A 22,974-nucleotide genomic window follows, 5' to 3' on the forward strand; every position below is an offset into this window, starting at 1 on the left:
TTAATTCGCAAGGTTGGGCAACTTCATTTCTTAAGCTTCACTGAAACCTGGACAGAGGTCATCTGTGGAAATCAGGTTTAAAGCAGCAGAAAGGGGGGGGGGTTAATTGATATTCTGGAAGGACCGATTATAGACAGGAGATCCTAAATGCGGATTCCGGGGGACCTTGCTTACTTCCTTGGGGGTGCTGTAGAGATCCGTGGGTTGGAGCCGGGCCCATTGCTCAAGAGATAAAGTGTGCACCTGCAGCTTAAAAGTTTCACACTCAAGCCTGTTTATTCAGTGTACAGGATTTTACGCAACGGTGTTGAGAAAGATGAAACTCTGGGGAGCCACATCAACCTATCGCTCCACTCCCAGTTTGGATCTGAGAGTTGTGTATGTATAAACCATAACTTGCTTACTCATAGTGAGGTTAAGCATTTTTTACCCAATTAACCTGAAAATCAGAAGGATCCTGGTTTTCTGACTGCTGAGCTGCAGCAAAGAGATTATAGGAAGAAAGCTTCTGCCTTTTACATTGTATTTGTTTTTGAAATTTGCCGGTGGGAAAAGGTGCCAGCAAACTCCTAATTTTTTGCCACCACAGATAAACCCAGTTGATACACCTGACCTGAGAGTTTCTGACTTTGCACAAAACTGACTGAGCATAATTTAGCCACAGAGGTGGGTTTGCTCAGTAAGTTTGGCTAAAAGGTGAATTCTGAACATACAGACTATTAAGAGGGGGAACCCAAAACCAGGTGGTGGGAAATGGATTTCAACATTACGTGAAAAGGTGCAACTGGCTAAAATATTTTCTGTGAAGCCTTTTTGTTGTAGGTTTTAAAAAGGCAAAATTCTGGGGCTTTCTACATGTTATTTATCCTTGTCATCAATACAGAGCGAGTTAAGATTTTTGAGTGTGGGAGAAGGAGCAGATTTGGGTCAAGAATGGCCAGTTTGTCATAGATGCCACACTGTTGACTCAATGAATCTATTTGCCTGGGCTCAAATCAGATTGTGACTTAATCTTACAGCCTGGATTCACACGACACACATGGGGAAAATGTGGCTGGATGTCGGGGAGTTCAACAATGGAGACAGAATCACTGCAGCCCTGTAATGCAATCAATGTGTATTATTCTAAAATAAATCCAACTGAGTTTAGTGGGTTCCTAACTCCTAACTACTGTGCTTATCGACAGCTGCAGCCTGTTTTATGTAGCTGTTCAGGAGGTTTCAGATTCATTGGGGGGTTGCTCCTAAATTAATAAGCACCAGGTGATGCCCAATTCAATGATTTGATGCTCGGAAATGGGCCCCAAAGAATTCAATGAGACTTGCAGCCAGGCAAGAAGATTTGGCCTGAAGCCTCAAAAAGAGAATTCTGTAACAGTTCAAGAAGGCGTTAACTTTTTAACAACAGAACGTCACTATTTATTCAATCATTACTTAGACATTAATTTGTTGCTTCTTGATAAGATCCAAGGGGGAGCAGTTTTTCTTTTTACAAAATCTCTATATAAAATTGCATCATTAGAAGTAACCGAAAAGTTGCATCTATGTATGTATATATAAGTGTAAAGCACATCGACCACCGTCAGCCTTGAGCCAAAGCAGAACGGAGTTTCTGGCCTTTGGAGAAAATGCTTCTGGGGCAGCCCCTTCGACTGACCCTCTGCACCGGTAGAGAAGAATCCGCAGGAAGCAACTCCTGAATTTCCGTCCCGTTTTCCCGAGCTGAGGTTTGCTTCGTCTGCTCAAGCAGGGCGCCCGAGTGTTCAGCCTCCGAGCGCTTCACGATGGGCTCGCAAGCCAGGCCAAGCCCGCACGGGCAGCCCGGGGTGCACGGCCGATCCGGCGACAAGGCAGGATCGGTCACAGGCGAATGACGGAACGACGACGCTTTGAGACAGCGGCCGACCACAGCTGCGCCCAGCTGTAGTTGCTCTGGAAGCGACGCTTCTGCACCGGCCCGCTCAATGGTTGCTTCGGACCTGCAGGACCCCCCCTCCCCACCGGCGGCTTAAATTCCCGCACGGCCCCTGCCCGGAGAGCCGCTGCCGCCGCCTCCCTCCCGGCCCGCGAAGAGCCGCCGCTGGCCACCTGTCGTCCCCGCCCCGATTGGCTGCCCGGGGCAGGAGGCGGAGTCCACCTGGCGAGAGCTCCGCCCACCGCCCAGGCGGATCGGCCGGAGGTGCGGCTGCGGGAGCGGGAGCGGGCGCCGCGCGTGGACCCTCGGCCGCCATGGGCACCCCCCAGCGCCGCTTCGAGTCCTTCCTGGCCCGGCCGGGGTGGCTGGGCGACGCGCTGGGGGCGCTGGAAGCCAGGAGCGGCGTCAGGCGGTCCTACCTGGCGACAGGTGAGCAGCGCTCCCTCCGGCCCCTGCCTGGGGGGAGCTGCCTTGGGAGGGGCTGCCGGCCCCGTGGAGCTGAGCGGAGCCCCGGGGGCTCGCGCTCCGGGATCCGGTCGGCCCGCCTTTCCTTTCCTTCCTTTCCTTTCCTTTTCGGTTTCCTACGAGGTCCGCCGACTGTCGCGAGAGCAACGGATTTGCTGGCGCCGATCCGGGCGAGCCGCGCTGGGACGAAGGCGGCTCCGGGACGGCGAAGGGCGGCGGCTGGGGCAGTCCCCTTGCCCCCCTGCGCTCCCTGCGCCCGCCGCCCTCCAGAGCGCTCGTTACGGCCGCCTCGCCCAGGCATCACACCTGCCGTAGCGTTGGCTTGAAACGGGGGGTCTCTGAGCATGTCCGAAGTGCCTCCTCTCTCCCTCCCCCCCCCCCGCTGAGGAGTTACAGCCCATCGGTTGTAGAAGAGCTTTCGCCCAGGGGTGGGCTGTGCCTTGCAACGGGCTTCTTTCGCACAGGCACTGATCTGTCTCTCTGGGGGGGCTGGGGGGCAGGGGGTGCCCACCCACCCCCGGTTTCCCTGTTAGCTGGGTCTTCCTGTATCATTAATTAACGTACTTATTGTACTGAATTTATAGGCGTTTGTCCATCTCCGAAAGCAGCTCTGGGGAGTTAAATGCAGGAAAACGTTGGTATATAATAATGAAAAAGAAAGCATAAAAGCGTTTGGCTAGGGCCTCCCCCACCCCACTGCCAGTGGTTCTTGCCCCTGGATTTGTGTGTTTTTGATGCTCAGACAAATTCAAGCTCCGGGTTTCAGTCTCTGCCCTGCCCCCCCCCCCCCATCCAGCAAGGGGTCTCCTTTCTCTGGGCCCCTTTCATGCACCTCCTCCTGGGTTTCAGTTGCTTTGTTTCAGCCAAGCCTGTGTTTTGGGGCTGGGGGCTAATTCCAGCGAGTAACGTGAGGATGCCTGGGTCACGCCTCTGCGGGGGGTTGTGGCCAGCAGCTGTGGAGCAGCGCCAGGCAGGGGGGTGCCCAGAGCAGTGGTTCTCACGTGATCTAGGAGTGGCCCTGATACACTATTGAACCTCAGGTCTCTTATTAATATAAATTATAACCATCAGGGGAGGATGCCTGGGAATATGTGAGTGGCCATCTTGGGAAAAGGTATTTTTGCCTCTGTCCAGGAGGGACCCTGACCTTGAAGAAGCAATGGGTGGGACTTCGGATATGAAAGCCTGAGGATCCCTGTCCTGGTTTATAGGACATTTTTGCACACACACCCCAATCCATTCCTGGTCCTCCTATGACTTCTACCCCCATATTTCTTCTGTGTCTCCCAGTGCACCTCACTTCTTGGCCCCTTTTCAAGCTGGCTACTGTTCATCCTTTTCTCCTCTCCTGCATACACCGTCCCATCCCTTGGTTCTGTTCCCGCCGCCCACGAGATGCCACCTAAATGGGTCAGTGGGAGCACAGCCAGCATCTCAGTGTGGGGCAGGCACCAACGCCTTAAGCCGTCATGAGGTTCCTTAATGTGAGAGTTGCCTAGCTATGCCAAGTGAACCCAATCCCCCCTTGGTAGCGCCTCTTGTGATTTTTTTTCTGCCCAGAGGGGCACTAAATGAAAAGCCTCTTTTATTTAGTGAAGAATAAAATCCTGGAGCTCAGCGAGGCGCCTCCAGCTCACTGCAGGAATCAGAATAATCCTTTTCCATCTCCCGAGGATATCCACTGGAGCTGAATTCTTTTCTTTATGCATAAACGAGGAGGAGGAGGAAGAATAAACTGTTCCCTGAGATCAGTTGCCTCTGCAAATAAAGATTCAGATGTTCTCTATTCTTGGCATGTCTGATCTCCCCCCGCCCCTCTCTCTCTCTCTCTCTCTCTCCCCCCCCCACCTCTCTCTCTCAACTACCTTGTGGCAATGAGTTCCACCAGTCCCTGTTTTGCAAAGACCCTTTTTTGTCTGTCCCGGTCTTTTTTTTCCTGCAGTGAAGCAACTTGCCATCTGAATCTAGGTGGGGCCTCCTTGATGAGGCCATAATCTGCTTGATCCACAGTTCACAAGAATAATCCTGCTGTTCACAGCATGAGGTTGAATATTCAAAGCCCTCCTTGCTTTTCAGCTAATCCCCAGAGCAGTTCAGCAGCCTCGGTCTTCTCAGGTTGCAGAGGGAAGGAAAGCAGAAGGAGCATTGAGAAACTGGCCTGTAAACTCATTAGTTGCCCAACTGGCGCTAAAAACTCCCCCTGTTGTAATTAGTAGAAGATCAAGCTATTTTTCACTGTAAATAGATATAGATATATATCCGCTGGGTTCCCCTATTGTGCTAACCCATAAACCGTGGTTTACAACCCATAATGGCTAGGTAGAACCTAAACTGACTCCACAAACAGACCTCTATGGTCTCAGTGCAATGCGCTAATAAGATCTGGAGTTCTTTTCCTGGACGGTTTCCCCACTTCAAAGAGAAATGGTATGATTTCTCAGGGATGGGTAACTCAAGCATGCTTGCACGCCATCCTCCTTCAAGTGGCCTTTCCCACTTGGGACAACAACCCTGTGAGGTAGGCTAGGGCCGCATGCACAGCTGGCCTTGACTAAGGAGCTATGCAGGTTGAGCAGGAATCCAAACGCTTCCCGCCACCAGATAAACCAGCAGCCCCAACTTAATACCCTCTAGGTGAGTTCAGGCCTATAGTAATTCCCATTAAGCTGGGTCACTCTGACCTTTTCCCAGAGCCTGGAAGTTTAAGAAACTGGCAGACCTTCACTTTGGAAACTGTCCTTGGATTCCAAAATGCTCGTTTTCAGTCTGCTGTTGGGAAAGCAACTGGTCCTTTGCCTGCAGGCTGTGGGAGGGGGGTTATAAACCTGAACCAGAATATCAGGTTTGCCATAGAGCAAAGCGGTGTTGCAATGGGGTGATGGACTTCTATGGTTTACAAAGCTGTGGGTCATGCAGGGTGATGGGAGTTGTAGTCTGTCTGGAGGGCACCAAGAAGGGCAGCGTCGATCTAGAGCAGTGTTTCTCTATCTCAGCAACTTTAAGATGGGTGGACTTCAACTGCTGGCTAACTTCTATAAGAATTTTATATATACTGTAATGCATCATGACTGTGTGAGGTACTGGAGAGATTGTAATCCAAAAGGGGCTTTTCTTCCATCTTTGATGGAAAGAGAATAAAGTCCCACCGTTCTGAAAAGACTTTTGGCATGAAATGGTAGCGCTAACCAACAAAGGACTGAATTCTCACCCAAATCAGACGGGTGTTGTGCGTTTGATGGAAGGAACTGAATGATACCAAGCAAAAAACTCACTGTTCATTTGCTTCTAGCAGCCAAGTCGGTCATTGTCCTAACCAGTGGAAATAGTTGGGTAATGTCTCATTCGAAAAACACTTTGGTAAAACTTGGTGTGTTGTGCTGCTGGAGACGGCCTCTGATGAAATCCATGCGCTTGAAAAACGAAGTGGGAAAGTGTTGTTCTGTTGGAATCGACAGCACTATATCTGTTTTGTGAATGGCAAAAATGAAATCTCTGTTCCCAGGCCTTACGAGAAGGGACGGATTCCCAAGTTGGGAGGGGCGTGTGTGCGCATGTGTGTCCTTTTGGCCCTGCTGCAATGCATGCTTGGAGAGCGCCCAGTGCCAGGGCTCAGTGGTTTGCAAACTGCTGGAACTTGGCTTAGGTAACCGTTTGTCAATGGAGTTTTGCCTGGTGAGTTTTTAAACGGCGCATTGCTGGATGATAAAGGTTGCCTTGCCCTGGCAGGGTCCAGGCACTGGACTTTGCCCCTGTGTGTTTAATGATTTTGAAGTCCACGCATCTTCAAGCTGCCAAGGTCGAGAAACACTGGGGTAGACCATCAGGGGGTTGAGATAACCCAAGAAGATCTGGGGTTGAGTGTCCCCCTTCAGAATTAACCTGCCCCCCATTCAGAATTAATCCATGTCTATGGGTCTATGGGAGGCATCTCTAGGGAGGGGGGGAAACATGAAGACCCCCTCCTCCCCCATGGACACCATGACTACGGAAGGTAGCAACACCCCGTGCAACAATGGCATAGAATGAAGGCTTGAATACAGTTGTGCCCTTGACGCCTTTCTCAGTTCCAGCCCAACTCATCAGAGAGACGCATCACCGATCCATGCAGCGTTCTCAACTAATGTAAAAAAAGGTTGTCTTAATTAGTAATCAGGTGGTTGTCATCCATTTTCTTATAGCAGTTTGATTGCAAAGAGAAGGCGCAGGCCAAAAGCGGCGAACAAAATACGAAACATAGAGACGCTCTTACGCTCTGTGCATGCACCCTTGTGCGCTTCACACCCCTGTGTGGCTCCTCTTCGTCTCCTATGCTGCAGCCTAAACATGTTGGGCCCTGACCAGCTGGTTTTCATCTGTCCTTCATGGAATATTGTGATAATTTGGAAGATAATTTGGGGAAGGGGCTGTTTTGCTTCTCAGTCATGCGCTGATCCTCTTTGGCACTCGCTCCCTTAGTTCACCCTAGCTTTCCATGCACATTTGTGTTCAGGAGGGTTGCACGTACTTCACAAGGTTCGTTAAGTTCATTATCCATCCTGATTGCTAAATCACCAGGCTGCAAAGAGGTTTACATTCTGATCAGACGTGGAGGCTGGTTCAGCTAGCCTGCAAAAAGGCAAACGGCTTGTTTTTTTCAGCCATGTTCATGGCCCCTCAACATCTGCCCATGCGCACGCTCCCTCTGGTGTCTGTGCATACATGGGATGGAGTGAGAAACAGACATTTATTCATTTACTTAAAACTCTTCCTTAAAACCATTCAATTTACTTAAAACTCTTCTCCTTAAAAGAAATCCCAAAGCAGCTTACGGTGAAAAAAGAAAAAAAACCAATTGGTTAAAACAATAAATAAAAGCATTTTATAAACTGCGCAATAAACATTAAAACTGTAAGAGTAGTGGCAAATCAATTAAAAATCACAGTGGCATCTCCTAGGTGATCTTAGAAGTCCCGGGAGAACAAAAATGACTTTGACTGGAGCCAAAAAGACGCAAAGACGACGACTATTCTTGTCTTTATTGATTGAAAATAGAATGTTTTTAGGCCCTGGGATCCTCCTCATTGCTATTATTTTGGATCGGTATTTGGGTCTTTTATTTTGTATATTGTGTTTCTGGGTTTATTGGGTTTTAATCTTTGGTGTGCTGCCCAGAGTCACTGCCGTGAGATGGACAGCTCTATAAATTGAATGAATGAATGAATGAATGAATGAATGAATGAATGAATGAATGAATGAATGAATGAATATTTTCTTAGTTCTGCTCAGTTTTGTCTTCTCTGCAGTAAAATTAGAATGCTTTTGCCCCAAACAGCTTTATCTCAACTTAAACCCAAAGAACTTGGCTAAACCTGGCCAGGCCTCGTTGCGCTACTGCGATGGCTTGCGAGGAAACTCCTAATTGTGCTTCCTGCCGTCAGGGTTGATGCGCCCTGGCCTCCGCTCCCAAGGGGAGAAATAAACATGTCTGTTGTGCCCTGTCCAGGTTTCATTGTCTTCGTGGGACTCTACCTGATGTTTGGATACGGGGCCTCCCTGCTTTGCAACCTCATCGGCTTTGTCTACCCGGCTTACGTCTCGTAAGTCTCCCCATGAAGAGTGGGCCATGTTTCTGTTTCCCTTTGTACGGGCATCTGGGTTGGCATTTGATTCGTTGCAAGGGTCCAGGCGTTCCTGCTTCATTCTCCACCACACAGCTGCCTGGCAAATGCAAGGCTGGCTGGAGGGCGAGGGAGTTGGTGACGGCAAGTCGACGGGACTTTCCTGGGGTCCCCCATCAAAGCTGGGACCGAGCACAGCCCCACTGCCCGGCTTTGGGCTCGGCTGAGGTCAGCTAGGTGTGTTTTAAAATGCCCTGGTCCCTGGGGGTGAGCGAAGAAGGAAGGACACTGGAACTAACTTCCAGGAGGGTGGTCAGCGCACTGACCGTCCTTTGGGGACGCTTCAATCTAGATTCGGGCCCCAAGGCTCTCGGGATCCTGTCTGTGGGGAGGCCCCTCAGCCAGGGGTGGGGGAGACGGTGCCAGCGTTGGGAATTGTGCCTTTCTCGCAGGCCTGGGATGGGGGGCGCGTTTCTCCAGGTGCCCGTCTGCAGACCGCGTTCCTGCCGCAAACCTTCCGGCCCGCGTGAGCAGCAGACGGTTGACTCTTCCTGTCTCGGTTTCAGTATCCGCGCAATCGAGAGCCCCGACAAGGATGATGACACGATCTGGCTGACCTACTGGGTGGTGTACGGCACTTTCAGCGTGGCAGAGTTCTTCTCCGACACCTTCCTCTACTGGTTCCCCTTTTACTATGCCGGCAAGGTAAACGGGAAGAGAGGATGGGGCCGGGGAAGGGCTGGGGGGCTACCGGACCTGCCTATAAAATACGGAGGGCAGCCACCGGTGGAGATGGTCTTTGGACCCTCCGTGTTCAGGAGTAGTCTATCTCAGGATGCCAGTTGCAGGCTGGTGGCGGTCAGATGTTGGCTCCACGCATCAGCCCAGGTCAACGCAGGCTGGATCAGGAGCAGGGGGAATTCCCGGGCAGATCGTGACCCTGTGGACAACCCTCTGCCTCCCAGTGCGTCTTCCTGCTCTGGTGCATGGCGCCCTTCTCGTGGAACGGCTCCCAGCTGCTGTACCACAACGTCATCCGGCCCTGGTTCTTGAAGCACCACAAGACGGTGGACAGCGTCCTCAGTGACCTCGGCGGACGGGCTGTCAGCGCCGCTTCCATGGCCTCCCGGGAAGGTAGGGGACCGCGTGCCGCGGGGGTCCCAAGCCGCTTGGGGTTGGTGGGCTTGTTTAGAGCTTGGAGGCACGCTCACAAAATGGCTGGCACGGTGTGGGTCATTCTTTCCCAAAGCGAGTCGTCTCAGGCAGGAGAAAGGAAGGCAGGATTTGAACTTTGCTTCTCGCGTGGATGGGGGGTGTGCAAGGGCGTACCTTGCACTTTGCGCTCTCCGGTGGCTGGATTCAGGGCCTGCCATAAAGCAGCTTATCTGCGTTCGTTCCTGAATCATGCCCTGTTATGGTCGGGGAGAAGCCTGGCATTACCTTTACTTTTCTCTTTCTGAGCAGGTGGGCGCCCTTGGAAGCGAAGCCCGGGGCTGCCCCCCGCTGAAATTTTCTCAGGGCCCCTGTAAGGCACCCGGAGTCGTTCTGAGAAATAAAGGGGCTGCTGGACGACGGGGCTCGGCTCAGCTTTGCAGTCTGCCCGGCCTCCATTTGTGGGCCAGGCTGGGTAGGGGGCCGGTAGAGCATCGAAGGCTGCATGTTGGAGACCTCCTTTTAGGTGGGAGGGGGAGGGAAGGGGCGCGGGGCCTTGTTTTTCTGCCGAAATTCCCAATAAAAAACTTTGAGAACTGTACAACATCCCCATAAATACACAGTCCCTTACAGCCAAATGCAGAAATAAAAGAGAAGTGGGATAAACATTATTTTAGCATGGGTGTGTATGTATGTATGTGTGTGTGTGTATGTATGTGTGTGTATATATATATCTATATCTATATATATTTGCTTAGGGTGGAGAATGATTAAGTGTAACACGTGGCCCATAACCTCTTCCCCTGCTTGAAATGTCTTGTTTAGGTTTTTTTTATCCACGATGCCAGTGAGCCACGTATTTTTCCCTCTGAAACAATTAATTCACTGTCATGGGTTTTCATCCAGTGCGCCCAGAGCTTGTAAAATGCAGGATCCTCCTTGTAAAATTGTCCTTTAGAACTGCCTGATCACTGAGGTTGTGGCTTAGTGGGTCATAAAGTTGGGAGACCCATTGCCCTCAGCGATAGGCCAGGTTCAGGCACCACGGTGGCTGGAGAGTTGTTAAATAGAAGCCACAATGGCATCACATGCGAATTACATTAATAGCTTAGGGTGGCATGCAAACTTGGCCTAAAAGTTGGGATCATAAAAAAAGAAGAGCTTTTTCTTCAATTGGTTGAGAGAGACTATGTGCCCTGTATCTCCAGCCTGTTCCTCAACCTTGGCAGCTTTCAGAGGTGTGGACTTCAACTCCCAGAATTCCCCAGCCAGCATGCTTTAAGATGTGTGGATTTCAACTCCCAGAATTCCCCAGCCAGCATGCTTTAGGTTGTGTGGATTTCAATGCCCAAAATTCCCCATTGTTTCCCATGCTGGCTGGGGAATTCTGGGAGTTGACGTCCACCCATCTGAAAGTGGCCAAGGTTGAGAAACGCTGCTCTGGAGCAACAAAATTAGAGCTGGGTGGCTTTTGGCTGGGAAAACCACGCCCCCCTTCCTCAGTGACGGGAGACCTTTTTTCTTGCTTTCCGGGTAGGGGAACTTCTTTTATTTTATTTTCCTTCTTTTGCAGTGTCCAAAGAAGCCCTAAAACGATCTCTGCAGGCAGAGGACTGAGCGACGCCGTTTTAACAATCAAAAATAAAGGATGCTCAGATTTGAGCTGGAGGCTCAGGAAAGACGGCGTCCTTTTTCCTGGTCCTTTTCTGGTGATTTGAACTCCTTTCCCTAGCTGAGCTCCTTTTCTGGCCGCTGAGAAGGCAAGTGGCAGAAACCGGGCAAGCCCTTGCTGACGTAGGAGGTGAGCTTGGGGTATTCCCAGGTGCCAGGAGAGGCGGCTGCTGTCTGGATTTTTGCAGGGGTGTTAATTGCCATGCAAAAAATGGTTTTCAGCCTCAGAAGTAAATCCCACCCCCCAATCACTGGCCCTCAAAACAGCAGTTCATGTCCAGAGGCCAAGTACTGTACTCCTTAACAATGGTGATTAATCATATATTGAGCTACCAGATCTCCAGATGACCATCGGGTGGCAGCAAAGTGTCTGCATCGCTGTGGTGCCATCTAGTGGTCAGCTAGGAGTTTGCCCACCAGATCTGGCGGGCGGACCTGCTGCAACTTCTGACAGTAAAGTTCAATACAAAGGAATCTGTATTAGCTGCTTTTCCCCCCCAGAAAGATGCAGAACAGATGCTCTTGATTTGGTGTTCATCTCCTTCATGAAATCCACCAAACCCCACTTGTCGAAGGAGCAGGTAGTTGGCTCCTCTGATGAGTTCCTTTGATGTTGCGTTTTCTCATTAAAAGAAAAAGAGAATAAATTAAAGAGATGAGCTAAGGGGCAGTTTTGATTTTACAGTGCGTAATTCTCCTCTCAGGGCCCCGCTGCTTAAGTTCATGGGGTGGGAATAAACTAGCATCCTTGTATTCATTCTCAAGTATTTTGGTTGTGGAATATGGATCAGAAAACCTTTGATTCGTGAAGGAATGGCCCACGTTCCCAGGTCACTTTTGCCCTTCTTGGTTGTGGCATCTATCATGGGTGGAACGCCATTTTTAACCCAATATCCCCAAATAAATCTTACCCCGATTCATACACTTGAGGCCATCTTTTCGTGGTGCTGGTGCTCTGGAGACTGCAGAAGATTCAAAGCCACCCTTCCTGGACTTGGTGCAGTCAGATGGGACGGATTCCACCTTGCATCAGCCCTGGCTCAGAAGCATGGGAGTCGCGGTCCAAGGTTGTTCAAAATGTTCATCTCCCCAGCTGCAAATATTCCCACTTCCCACCTTAGGGCTCTACGGAGTGCTTTGATTTTGTGGGTGGCAGGAAAACTAGTTGGCTTCCACCTTATGGGGCGGGGGGGGAGAAGAGGGAGACACCTGCCTTGATGTTTCTTTAGTTTGTTAGATGGACAGAGAAGATGCTAACAGACTCGAAACGAGCGTGTGTGAATACTAGCGCGTTGTTAACGGAGGGTGTGGAGGAACTCCCGCCGTGTGCTTTTGAGAGTCATCCTGAAGATCCGTGGAGTTGTTGCCTCTTCTGCAGAGTTCTTCAACAATAGCCAAGCTTGGGGTCAGCCCCAAGGCTTCGCTTTTGGTAAAGAATCCATATGATCTTTGCACAGTGTGCTACATCTGGTCAACAGCCACATTAAAGTTTAAAAGAACCCCCCCCCCCCGTGGTCTTGAAAGCTTTATTTCATTTCTCCTGCTGTGTTTTTTTTTTCTTTTTTTTTTTGGAGGGGGGAGAGGGGGAACGGCAGCCCAGATCTGCCTTTCAAAAAGCAGCAGAAGACCTGAGCGGTAATACACCAATGCCTTGAAATAATAATGAGACGTTTCTGATCTGCAATATTGATGCGCCCTCTCCGATTTTAATGGGCTCTTTGCAGGGAGGAGCACCCGCCGTGGCTGCCTTGGAGGAGATGCTGGTCATGCAAAATGCATGTTGCCAAACTCCAGAACTTTCTCCTTGGCCTTGCTCCCCACCTTGAACTTCTCTTGTGATCCTTTGCTACTGCTTAAAAAAACCCCAAAATAGTTCTGCTGATCCAAGTGAGCCATTCTGAACTTCTGAGCAAAGTTTTAGTGGGTTTTTTTTTTTCAAAGTCAACCCCAGAGTTTATAGGTACCAGGAAGGTGATCACTTTGGGCTTTGGAGACATTGTAGGAGGACAGCTGTGTCTATCGGTGGTGGCAAAAAATTAGGAGTTCTAAAAATTCCTTAAAAGTCTTAATTAAAAAGCTGCTGCCTTTTAATGAAATGTGCGCATCGGAAAAAGTGCTACTAGACTCCTCCTGATTTGGGGGGCTTTGTAGCCACTTCCAATTTGTGGCTTCTGCTGTTGGCTTCATTATGGCTCTGCTTCATTATGGTCCTCATTCATTATTTAATTCGGCCTGGGTTGAGCGAGATCGAACATTTTAAGAAGACTCTGAAAAAAAATTGGATCCAATACAGATGGCGTTTTGTATTTGACTGAGGATGGATTCTGGGCGGTGGGGGGGGGGGTAGACTCCCTTGGTAGTGGCTGCAAGGATGCTGTTGTGTAAATTCATTCTCCACTTTTTTGCCGGGGGGGGGAATTCATGTTTCCAGATGTCCTTGGATGGTGACTAAGGTGAGACACGTCAGTTGGGATGGTCAGTGGAAAGGGCCCTTCCTGCTCCTGGCTCAGGAGCGGTGGAAAAATCAAGTTTGGGGGATACGGGGTAAGAAGAGGGTCTCCATCAGAGGACAAAGGCAGCAGACCGGGAGCAACCACTGGTGGTTGAGGAGACTTGCAAAAAATACACATTATTATTGTGAACTCAGATTTATTGGCTGTCCAACTCCAGTGGACTCTTCAAACCAGCCAACTTCAAACCAGAAAGGTGTATAACAAGTGCCTTAATTCATGGCATTTTCGCAATACAGTACAATGCATTTTATGTTTGCATATTGCAAGACTGCTGTACAAGTAAAATACAGTGATGGCCTGGGAAATTCCGAGGCATGGGCCTCTCTCTGCCCAACACAGTCAAATGAATCAGGTTCGCTCCCGGATAACCGACTTAGCCCACAATCCAGTTTGTGGTGGATGACGGGTGCCGCGGCAGACGGGTTCAGTCCGAGGCAACCATATTGGCTATTATCCCAGCCAAGTGGCTGATGGCTTTATTTTATTTTTTATTGAACGTGGTTTCCTCCACTCCTTTCTGGTCCTGGTTTCACTTGCACCAGGTGGGGGAAGAAAAAAATACTATAATCCTAGAGTGTGGCTGGAGCATTCCACTTCAAGTTGCCACGCTGGCATTTTCTGTAATAATAAGACGGGATGTTTGTCTCTGCATCGAGAGGCTGGATGGGAGGACTGAGGTGATCCTGGGAAGGTGGGTAACCTGAGTCAGGAAACCACAGCTAAGCCTGCATACTCCGGGGGATACTGGGACGTGATCCCACCTAGCTAAGCATGTTGAGAGAACATGGCTATAATTCGAGGCTGTTTTATCAGGAACTGCAGGGTGCAACCCCAAAAGGATCACTAATATCCCGGGAATCCCTGTTTCAGACATCACACTCATCAGAAACGTGGATGGTGCGTCTTGCGTGACGCCATTTAATTGTGGTTGGCAAATCACGGCTTAGCCCTGTGAACCCATCCACTTGGTTCCATTCAGGAGAGATGGAGAGGCACGGGGCAAGGCTGGGGCAGAGAGCTGGGCAGCAATTCTCCCCGTGCCAAGCCAAGATGGGGCACGTTTCCCGCCCTGCTTGCTAGGGCCCCCGTAGGTCAGCCTGCTGGTTCTCATGCTGGAGTGGCAGGGCTGAAATGGGGGCGGGGGGGGGGTTGCTCAAGGTTTGAGAGGGTAAAAGTGAAGATCTCTGGAGAATCAGTCAGATGGGTGAACCCCTAATTTCGCAGGTTCTGCAGACCAGCCAAAGGTGGCTTGCTGGTTATGGATTCAGAAGCAGCTAGTGAGTCTCCAGTTGCCGGGGATTATGGGTGAGACAGCCCTGCCTAAGGATGGCATCTGCTGATGGACAGCTGGTCTGGAAGGGCCACGGGCCAGACCCAGGTTCTTATGCCTCTGGGTAACTGGGCCCCCTGCAGGGGGCTGCATTCACACGACCACGGAACGTGCCACCGACTCAGCTCCTCTGAACCGCGAAGGAAGCGAAGGGGCGCGGATGGCGCGTCGCGCGAAGGCCAAAGGAAGCCCCGGCGAGAGCGCGAGGCGCGCCGGGCGTTCCCGGGGGCGTCCCCGGGGGCGTCCCGGCCCCAGTGGGCCTCGGCTGGCGCGCGCTCTGGCCGGGCGACCGGCCGGACTGCCCGGCCCCGCCGCCCCGCCGCATCCGCGAGGGGGGCCGAGGCAGGGAGCCGCCGGCGCGCCGCCCCCGCTGCCCAGGCGCCTCCCGCGAGCCGCTGCGGCCGGAGCCGCGATCAAACTTCATTAGTGCCGCTGCGCTGCGCTGCGCCGCGCCGCGCCGCTCTGGGGAGCGGGGCCGGCCGGGCAGGGGGGGCGGTCCTCGGCTGGTTCGCACGGCGCGCCGATCCCGGTCAGGGGGCGCGGCGGCCGCCGTGGCCGCGCGGTCTGACTTCGGGTCGGCGACCCCGGGGGGGGGGTTCGCTTTCGGTGACCCGTGGCCGGATCGGCTCGTTTCTGGGTCAAAGAAGCGTCCCCGAAGAGCGTTCCCCGAAGGCGCCCCCGGAAGGCAGGAATCCCGGGAGAGGATTAAGGCGCTGGACTGCGCGCCCCATCCCGGCCTCCTGCCTCGCCCCGGGTCTCCCTGCCTGCCTGGAAGCCCTGCCGTGCCTGCTGCGGGGCCTGGGCTGGCCTACCTCGCAGGGCTGGCCGCGGCAGAGGAGGGGCTCGGGCCGGGCCCTGCCGGGCCGGGCCGTATCTGGGAGAGGCCGGGGCGAGGGGCCCCCTTGTCCGGCAGGGCGGCCGGGCGCGCGGGGCGGGAGGAGCCGGGTCGCGGCGCCCGCTGGCCGGCAGCTTGCGGACGAAGAGGGACTACGGTGCGCGCGATCCCCGTGGAAAGGAGACCGGGCGGGCGACGGGCTGAGCCAGGCAGGCCGAGGAAGGGGCGGCGCTGGTTGATAACCACGCTGCGGTCGGAGCAAGGCATTAATCATTAAGAATCATGAGAGAAAGTGAAGAGCATCAGTAACCAGAAGGCCGGAAGAGGAGGAAAGCGAGATAGAAGCAGAACCAACTGTAGCATCGGAAGGGACCCCAAAGACCATCTACTTCAGCCCTCCGCACCGGGCAAGACGACCCACCCGTCCCTGCCCGGTGGCTGCCCCCCCTCTTCGGAAGACCCTTCCGAGATGGAAAACCCGCTGCTGGTGCACAGACTTGACCGTGAGGAAGTTTTTCCTTATAGGAAGGGAAGGGACCATGGAGGACATCCAGTCCAGCCCACAGCCCAGCACAGGGATCTTCAGCCCATCCGGACAAAGGGCTGTCCGGCCTTTCCTTGGCACCCTCCAGGGACAGAGCGCCCGTGATGCCAGGCAGGAGGCTGGTCCGCCGCTTCCCGCCTCTCACGGCCAGACAGTCCTCCTCCTTTGCAGACGGGTCTCCCTCTGCAGAGCTTCCATGGGTTCTCGTTTTGCCCGCAGGCACAAGGGAAAATGAATCCCCCCCCCCAAGCATTTCAGAGACTGGCAGACTTAAACCTACCCGTGTGCCAGAATGCGGGAGAGGGCAGAGGTCCCTGAAATGCATCCCAGGCAATTATTGGCACAGAGAGCATCGGGGTAGTGGCTACTCGCCCAGACTGGATGGGTGTTGGGCTGTCCCAGGGCTGGGGCTTCATCCAGCCCTTCTGCTGTGGGGCTGAGCAGGCTGCTTGGCTCGCCCTGCAGGAGGCGAAGGGATCCAGCCTGGGACTTGGGGGTTCCTAGGAGCCAAGGCAAGCAGTCCCTCCCCACTCCCCAGAGCTGGTGTTGTGCCAGACATTTCTGCACAGCTAATCAGGCCCACCGTAGGTCTTTTTCTTTTGCAGGGGTGGTGAAGACAATCAAAACGATGGCTGCAACCCACACCATTAAAGCCTGGCCTTTTATGGGTATCGCAGAGGATGCACCCATGTACAAAAAGGGCGGGGCTTCCATGCCGCGGCCGCCACCTTGCAGATTTTGACCCCGTCCTCCAAATGTCCCAGGGCAAACATAATCAAGCACATTTGTTCTGAAGCTAAGGATCCTTTATTCTCTGTGGATTCCTTTATGCCAGTGTTTCTCAACCTTGGCGGCTTTAAGAGGCGTGGACTTCAACTTCCAGAGTTCCCCAGCCAGCCTGGCTGGCTGGGGAATTCTGGGAGTTGAAGTCCACACCTCTTAAAGCCGCCAAGGTTGAGAAACACTGCTTTATGTGATCCAGCCCTGCCCAAATATCATGCTGGTATTAAACCGATAACCTGGGGAACAGCCCCACTCCGGGGTACCATCCAAAGCCCACCGGCTGACCTCTTTCCTCAGAAGAAAGTCCGCCCAAGGCCACCAACTCTCCTCCCACCACGAGACCACAGGAGCACCAGGTCACCTCCTCGTCCCCTTCTCCCATGGAGCAAAAGCCTTTCTCCCAGTCTAATTTCTTTCCTGACTCTCGCAGCCACACTGATTCCAACAGATCTTTCAAATCAGGGACCACCCTGGCCTATCCCGCTGATCCCTTTTGTCAGGGATCAAACAGGGAATCGCATCCTGCACGAAAAGATGCCCCCTCCATCTTTTAGCTACAGCACGGAGGGTGCTTCCACTTGACCTTGGTGGACCATTTAAAATGCATGCATTTTTCTTTTTAAAAAAGGGATAAACAACTACACACATCGCCTTGTTGCTGTTCTTACTAGGGGTGTTTGCTAACAACAATCACGGCCATCGCAACAACCCTGAGAAGAGTCCATGCTTCTTGGTGCTGGCTGGTTTTTAATTCTCCCACCGTGGAAATCCCACCCTACTGTAGATGCTGAATTAAGGTCAAAAAATTCCAGGGGTGCTGAGCCAAACAACATGGGCAAAATATAAGAGCAGACGGAGCAGAAAGCTGGTCTCTCCCTAAGGAGGGCCTTGGGCACCCATTCTGAATGGCAATCTGGTTTGGATCCCCCACCCTGGCTGCCTTTGAGTAGAAAAAGCAAAAAGCTGAGCTTCCTGGTCCTCTCCAGGTTTGACCTTGGGATGGAAGAGATTTTCAAGGACTGCCAAACTTCCCTGTCAAATTCCACACAGGCCTATAATAACAACTTAAGCAGCCCTGAAAGGACAAATGCTCTGTGCAGAATTCTTTCCTGCTAATCCCACTTCTGCCACCACTCTGGGGTGAGAGACAGTATCCTCCTTATAGATGCTGACCTAGCATATTCCCTGACATAAATCCATTTTATAGCGGACGTCTACTAAATGGAATCCGAGAGCACTTGCTTCCTGTGGTTACTCCTCAGTGCAATTGCACAAGAAACTACGCGACGTTTTCACTGATGGTTGTAAGAGACCCTCCTAGTCCCACCCCACCCTGGTTGGTGTTTGCTACGGCAGGGCTGCCTGACCCGCCATCAAATTGGCTGCCATGTTTTGTCTATGGTCTGAATATGTTCCTTCGCTTTCATGCGCAGCGAAGCAATGCTGGAGTTCCGCTGGTCAATGTCCTCCAAGGGGTACTTGTCCACAAAAGTCGTGGCGCACTGGTACGCCACGGGCGCCATCGGTTGCATGCTCTGGGGCAGGGCTGGGGGGTTATTGAGAAAGGAATGCCCTGTGTAGGCTGGCTGGAGGGCTTGGCCGGGGCCCATTAATCCTGAGAGGCTGTGCACTGTGGTGGCGCTGGAGATGGGGGACGTCAGCCATGGGTCTAAGGGAAGAGCGCTGCCAATCGCCCCCATGTTGGCCACCATCGGGGGCCTGCTGAAGGACAGCATGGGACTGTCATGAAGCTTCATCGAGTCGGCTTCCATCTTCTCTTGCCGACGCCACTTGGCTCTCCGATTCTGGAACCAAACCTGCGAAAAGAGCAGCCCCTGATGACAGAGGAACGCAGTTTGTCCAGGCCAGCTGCCCATCGTAAGCCTCACCAACCAGAAGACTTGCACCCATCTGTGGAAAGCTGGCTCTGCCCCCTAAGGCCGAGTCCAAAACAGAGAAATGTGCCTAGAAAGTAGCCTTTTAGCCCACCTGCCAAATTCACTTTCTCAATTTCCTCCTAAGGCAGTGTTTCTCCACCTTGATTACTTTAAGCTGTGTGGACTTCAACTCCCAAAATTCCCCAGCCAGCTTTTGTCTGGTCCCATTACTCCAGTGTTTAAGATGCGTGGACTTCAACTCCCAGAATTCCCCAGCCAGCAAGGCTGGCTGGGGAATTCTGGGAATTGAAGTCCACACTGCTTAAAGTCGCCAAGGTTGAGAAACACTGCACTACCCTAACAGCAATTCAAGGCTGAGACCCTCTCAGAATCTGGTCTCCCAGCTTTGGCACTGGCCTCCCCTTAATGTTCCAAAGACTTTCTCATTTTTAAAGCTGTCCTTAAATTTCTTTCGTTTGATGCCAAGGAACAGGGTCCAGATCTGTTCAGGGTTCAGCGGCTTCCAGACTGTCCTGGCCGATAAGCTTCTTTGGTTCCGCGATGCATATGGCTTAAATTGGATGGATTTCATGAGTTAAATATTGTTAGTAACTTTTACGGGGTCTAGTTCATCTACTCTTTATTGTAAATACCTGGGTGGTATCCCACTATCCTTTTAGAGTCAAAGCTGCCTAGGTTTGGCTGGCTATTCAGTCATTTAGCATCTTTTAATTAACTGATCTCCCTTTATTTCTGCTGAGTTTTTCAGCAATATTAATTTTTATTTAAACGGTTTATATGGCTGCCCATCTCAAAGCAATGACTTCTGTTAATACTGTTATCATTATTATTCAGCCACCACTAGGCAGGGAGGAATCGGCAGACCCTTTGCTACGCCAGCCTTCTGCACCTGGGGCCTTCCCAGGAGGTGGACTTTAATGCCCAGAATTCCCAGAATTGAAGTGCCCAGAATTCTGGGAATTGAAGTCCACACTGCTTAAAGTCGCACCCAAGACACCCTGCTGGCTAGGGAATTATGGGAGATGAAGTCCAGTTCTTTGCAGGCACCCTGGAGGAGGAAGATGGGTCAAGGCAAAGTATTCCAGGGAGCCCAGCTGGTGCTTCCTGAGGGGTCGGCTGAGGGCCAGGAGGGAGGTGCCGTAAGCCCCCCACCTTATTCCACATTCAGTTAGTGGTGCAAAGCCTGGATCGGCCCTTCCTCTATTGCGCTTCCAATCTGAATTTCTGTGTTTCTGCTGCAGACAGAGAAAAGAGGCTTTGGGGAGAGGAATTTGTGGTGCTGCGATGATGACGACAATGACGACGATGGTTGGTCGCACAGTCAGCCAGATGTTTAGACTGGATTTGGCCTTTTTGTCCACCTATCGAGTCCTTCCCAAGGACCTGGGATAGGCAGATGTTATGTTGTTTGATGGCGTTAGAGGTACCGTCGCAGGATGGAAGCTGTTCCCAGTGAAGCTGCCTTTTGCAACGGACTGGCGGTGATTTGGTCAATGCTGAGGGTCTTCAAGGGTGCTCCGGATGTTTTGGGATGGCACCCGAGGCGCCTGTGACTGTTGGGACTCTCTTGGCTTTCTTTCGCCACAGTCGTTCTACTTCTATTTGCAGGTCTTTGTATTTTGTAATTTTCTCCAGTTCTTCCTCTTCTCTTCGGCTGTCTCCAGGTATTGTGATGTCCACTACCCAGACTTTGTTGTCTTTCTTATCAACAGTTGTTAAGTGTGGGGTGTTGCGTGGCAGGTGCTTGTCTGTTTGAATTCTAAAGTCCCAGAGCGTTTCACTTCTTCATTTTCTATTACTTTGTCTGTTTTGTGGTCCCACCAGTTCTTGCTCGCAGGCAAGTGGTATTTCCTGCAGAGATTCCAATGCACCACAATGCACCACTTTCTTTTCTTTTCTTTTCTTTCTTTCTTTCTTTCTTTCTTTCTTTCTTTCTTTCTTTCTTTCTTTCTTTCTTTCTTTCTTTCTTTCTTTCTTTCTTTCTTTCTTTCTTTCCTTCCTTCCTTCCTTCCTTCCTTCCTTCTTTCCTTCCTTCCTTCCTTCCTTCCTTCCTTCCTTCCTTCCTTCCTTCCTTCCTTCCTTCCTTCTTTCCACACAACTCAAGGCAGTGAACATACCTAATACTCCTTCCTCCTCCTCTTTTCCCCACAACAACAACCCTGCGAGGTGGGTTGGGCTGAGAGAGAGGGACTGGCTCAAAGTCCCCCAGCCAGCCTTCATGCCCAAGGCAGGACTAGAACTCACCGTCTCCTGCTTCTTAGGCCAGCACCTTCAGCGCCACCCCAAGCTGGCGCTCGTGATTGCCCCTCCTGCTGAACCCTAACTCCCAGCCTCCCTGACTGACGCCGCTGACAGCCTTAGTTCAGCCACATGGGATGCACAGCTTCCACGACTCAGGGCCTGTAATCTACGTTAAAGGTAGACTGCCCTTCAGGGGGAGGTTCCATTTAAAATCACATCACTGTGTCTTCGGGACCAGCATTCTTTCTTCCTGCTAGAACCCACATTACATCCATTTGCGGCCAGGGGGGCTCGTGCCCCATCACTGGGTGCAGCAGCGTAAGTAACATCCTCTGTGTCCCGTCTGCAATGAACAAAGGGAAAAGCCTTTTTGGTCCCACAGCTCCCTCCAGGAGCCTCATCCCGGGGAACAGCGCGGGATGGGGGGCATTCTAAGAAATAGCGTGCCAAAGACAGGCGGGGTCCGAGAAGTCAGCCCCAAGAGCCCTGCAAACCAGGCTGCTGCGCCCCTGTGCTGGGGCCACAACATCCTCATCCAGGCCAGAGGGCGAGCGGTCAGATGCATCCAGACGGCCTGAAGCTTGGCTGGGATGAGCCTTTGTTCGCCTTCTGTGGCTTGCTGCATTCGATGAAATCCCCTTGTTAGCCTGTAGTCCAGCAACTTGTATAAACTATGTTTATGGGATAATCAAGTTGGTTTAACCTAGTTAAGTTTACTCGTTTTCCGGATCCGGGCAGCACGCGGAACCAAACAGGGCTGCTTCTCCCAAGAAGGTCAGCCTCCTCCAGGAAAACACAGCCACCAACCACAGGACATGGTGCGAATCGTGGCTGGACGGGGTGGTTTGTTCTGATCTTGGTGGCAGTTGCGTATTTGTTTCTGTGTGGATGTGTTGTTTTTAATTAGGATCAGCCACCAAGAGCGCCTTTGTTGAGCTGCATAGCCATGTAAAAATAAACAGATAAATACATCTAGCCACTAACTGGTGACTGACTTGGTTACCTGTGTGGCACCAGCATAGCCTTGGTGTAAACTACATACAAAGTCGGTTCTTATGTCGGAATGCTCCCGAACTGAGGAAGACAAGAATTGGAGGCTCACAGAACTACCGTGAGTCCTCCCTGACATTCTAGATTTCTACATGCAGGGAACGGCTCGGTTTTCAGGCCCTACCCGTACAACCTCCCACCCCAGGAGCACCGCCTAGGCGTGGTGCTCCGAGGACCCTGGGTCTGAAGCTGGCTCCCTTTGCCGATGCCCTGAGCTCCTCCGTCCCGCTCACCTGCACCCTGACCTCCGGCAGGTTGACCTTCATGGCCAGCTCCTCGCGGCTGTAGACGTCGGGGTAGTGGGACTTCTCGAACGCCCTCTCCAGCTCGTGCAGCTGGAAGGTGGTGAAGGTGGTCCGGTTGCGCCGGTGCTTCTTCTTGGACAGCTCCTCGCCCGCGTGGTCTGGCATGCCGCCGGCATCGCCCACACTCCTCCGCAGCTCGCTCAGCTCCCCCTCCTGTTTGCCGAGGAACATCCTGGAGCCTGCAAAGAGGACAGCGGTCGACGTTCAGAGAGGAGGCAGACCAACTGGGACCGGGCCAGAGGTGAGAAAGCTGGACGGCCTCGTGATGCTGCAGCAAATGAGGCCAATGCCATTGGAGGCCGCGTGACAGACTGGACTGTCCTTTCAAAGGCAGGAGAAGGAACAGGCCTCCTTCATTCTGCACGCGTCAGAGCTCCTTCAGGATCAGCTCCTTATTTTATTTATGCAATATGGAACTGCCCAGAGTCACATTATTATTATTGTTGCTGTTTGTTGGTCACACAGTCAGCCAGATGTTTAGGCTGGATCTGGCATTTTGATCCACCGATCGAGTCCTTCCCAAGGACCCGGGATAGGCAGATGTTGTTTTATTCTGCGATGATACCTTTAGTACCTTAAAACAACATCTGCCTATCCCAGGTCCTTGGGATTATCCTCATCAACATCATCATCATCATTCTTATTCTTATTATTATTCCTGCTTTTTCATTATGA

The 22,974-nt window shown here is 52.1% G+C and overlaps 2 protein-coding genes across 2 annotated transcripts; one reads left to right on the plus strand and one right to left on the minus strand.

Annotated features, from left to right (window-relative positions):
• The first annotated feature begins 1,770 nt into the window (after positions 1–1,770).
• REEP6 (receptor accessory protein 6) lies at positions 1,771–10,808 on the plus strand. The gene is made up of 5 exons (XM_088149293.1): positions 1,771–2,344; positions 7,863–7,956; positions 8,544–8,682; positions 8,943–9,111; positions 10,703–10,808. Exons 1-5 carry the CDS (start codon positions 2,230–2,232, stop codon positions 10,744–10,746), a joined length of 561 nt encoding a protein of 186 aa, XP_088005419.1. The 5' UTR covers positions 1,771–2,229; the 3' UTR covers positions 10,747–10,808.
• Positions 10,809–18,178: 7,370 nt separating this feature from the next.
• On the minus strand, positions 18,179–22,470 carry LOC103057864 (retinal homeobox protein Rx1-like). Its single transcript, XM_088149914.1, has 2 exons — positions 22,228–22,470; positions 18,179–18,622 (listed from the first exon to the last, which is right to left on the minus strand). Exons 1-2 carry the CDS (start codon positions 22,468–22,470, stop codon positions 18,179–18,181), a joined length of 687 nt encoding a protein of 228 aa, XP_088006040.1.
• Positions 22,471–22,974: the final 504 nt, after the last annotated feature.

This window comes from Python bivittatus, unplaced genomic scaffold, assembly GCF_059951505.1.
Source record: "Python bivittatus isolate LINGU-HERP-01145 unplaced genomic scaffold, Pbiv_v1 ctg000580_np1212, whole genome shotgun sequence".
NCBI classification, from domain to species: domain Eukaryota; kingdom Metazoa; phylum Chordata; class Lepidosauria; order Squamata; family Pythonidae; genus Python; species Python bivittatus.

Excerpts from the sequence above, each read along its gene's own strand:
- LOC103057864 (XM_088149914.1), bottom strand. The coding sequence starts at position 22,470 with ATGTTCCTCGGCAAACAGGAGGGGGAGCTGAGCGAGCTGCGGAGGAGT. Across the intron at positions 18,623-22,227 it reads TGCCGGAGGTCAGGGTGCAG|GTTTGGTTCCAGAATCGGAG; the intron begins GTGAGCGGGACG and ends CTCTTTTCGCAG.
- REEP6 (XM_088149293.1), top strand. The coding sequence starts at position 2,230 with ATGGGCACCCCCCAGCGCCGCTTCGAGTCCTTCCTGGCCCGGCCGGGG. Across the intron at positions 7,957-8,543 it reads GTCTACCCGGCTTACGTCTC|TATCCGCGCAATCGAGAGCC; the intron begins GTAAGTCTCCCC and ends TCTCGGTTTCAG. Across the intron at positions 9,112-10,702 it reads TTCCATGGCCTCCCGGGAAG|TGTCCAAAGAAGCCCTAAAA; the intron begins GTAGGGGACCGC and ends CTTCTTTTGCAG.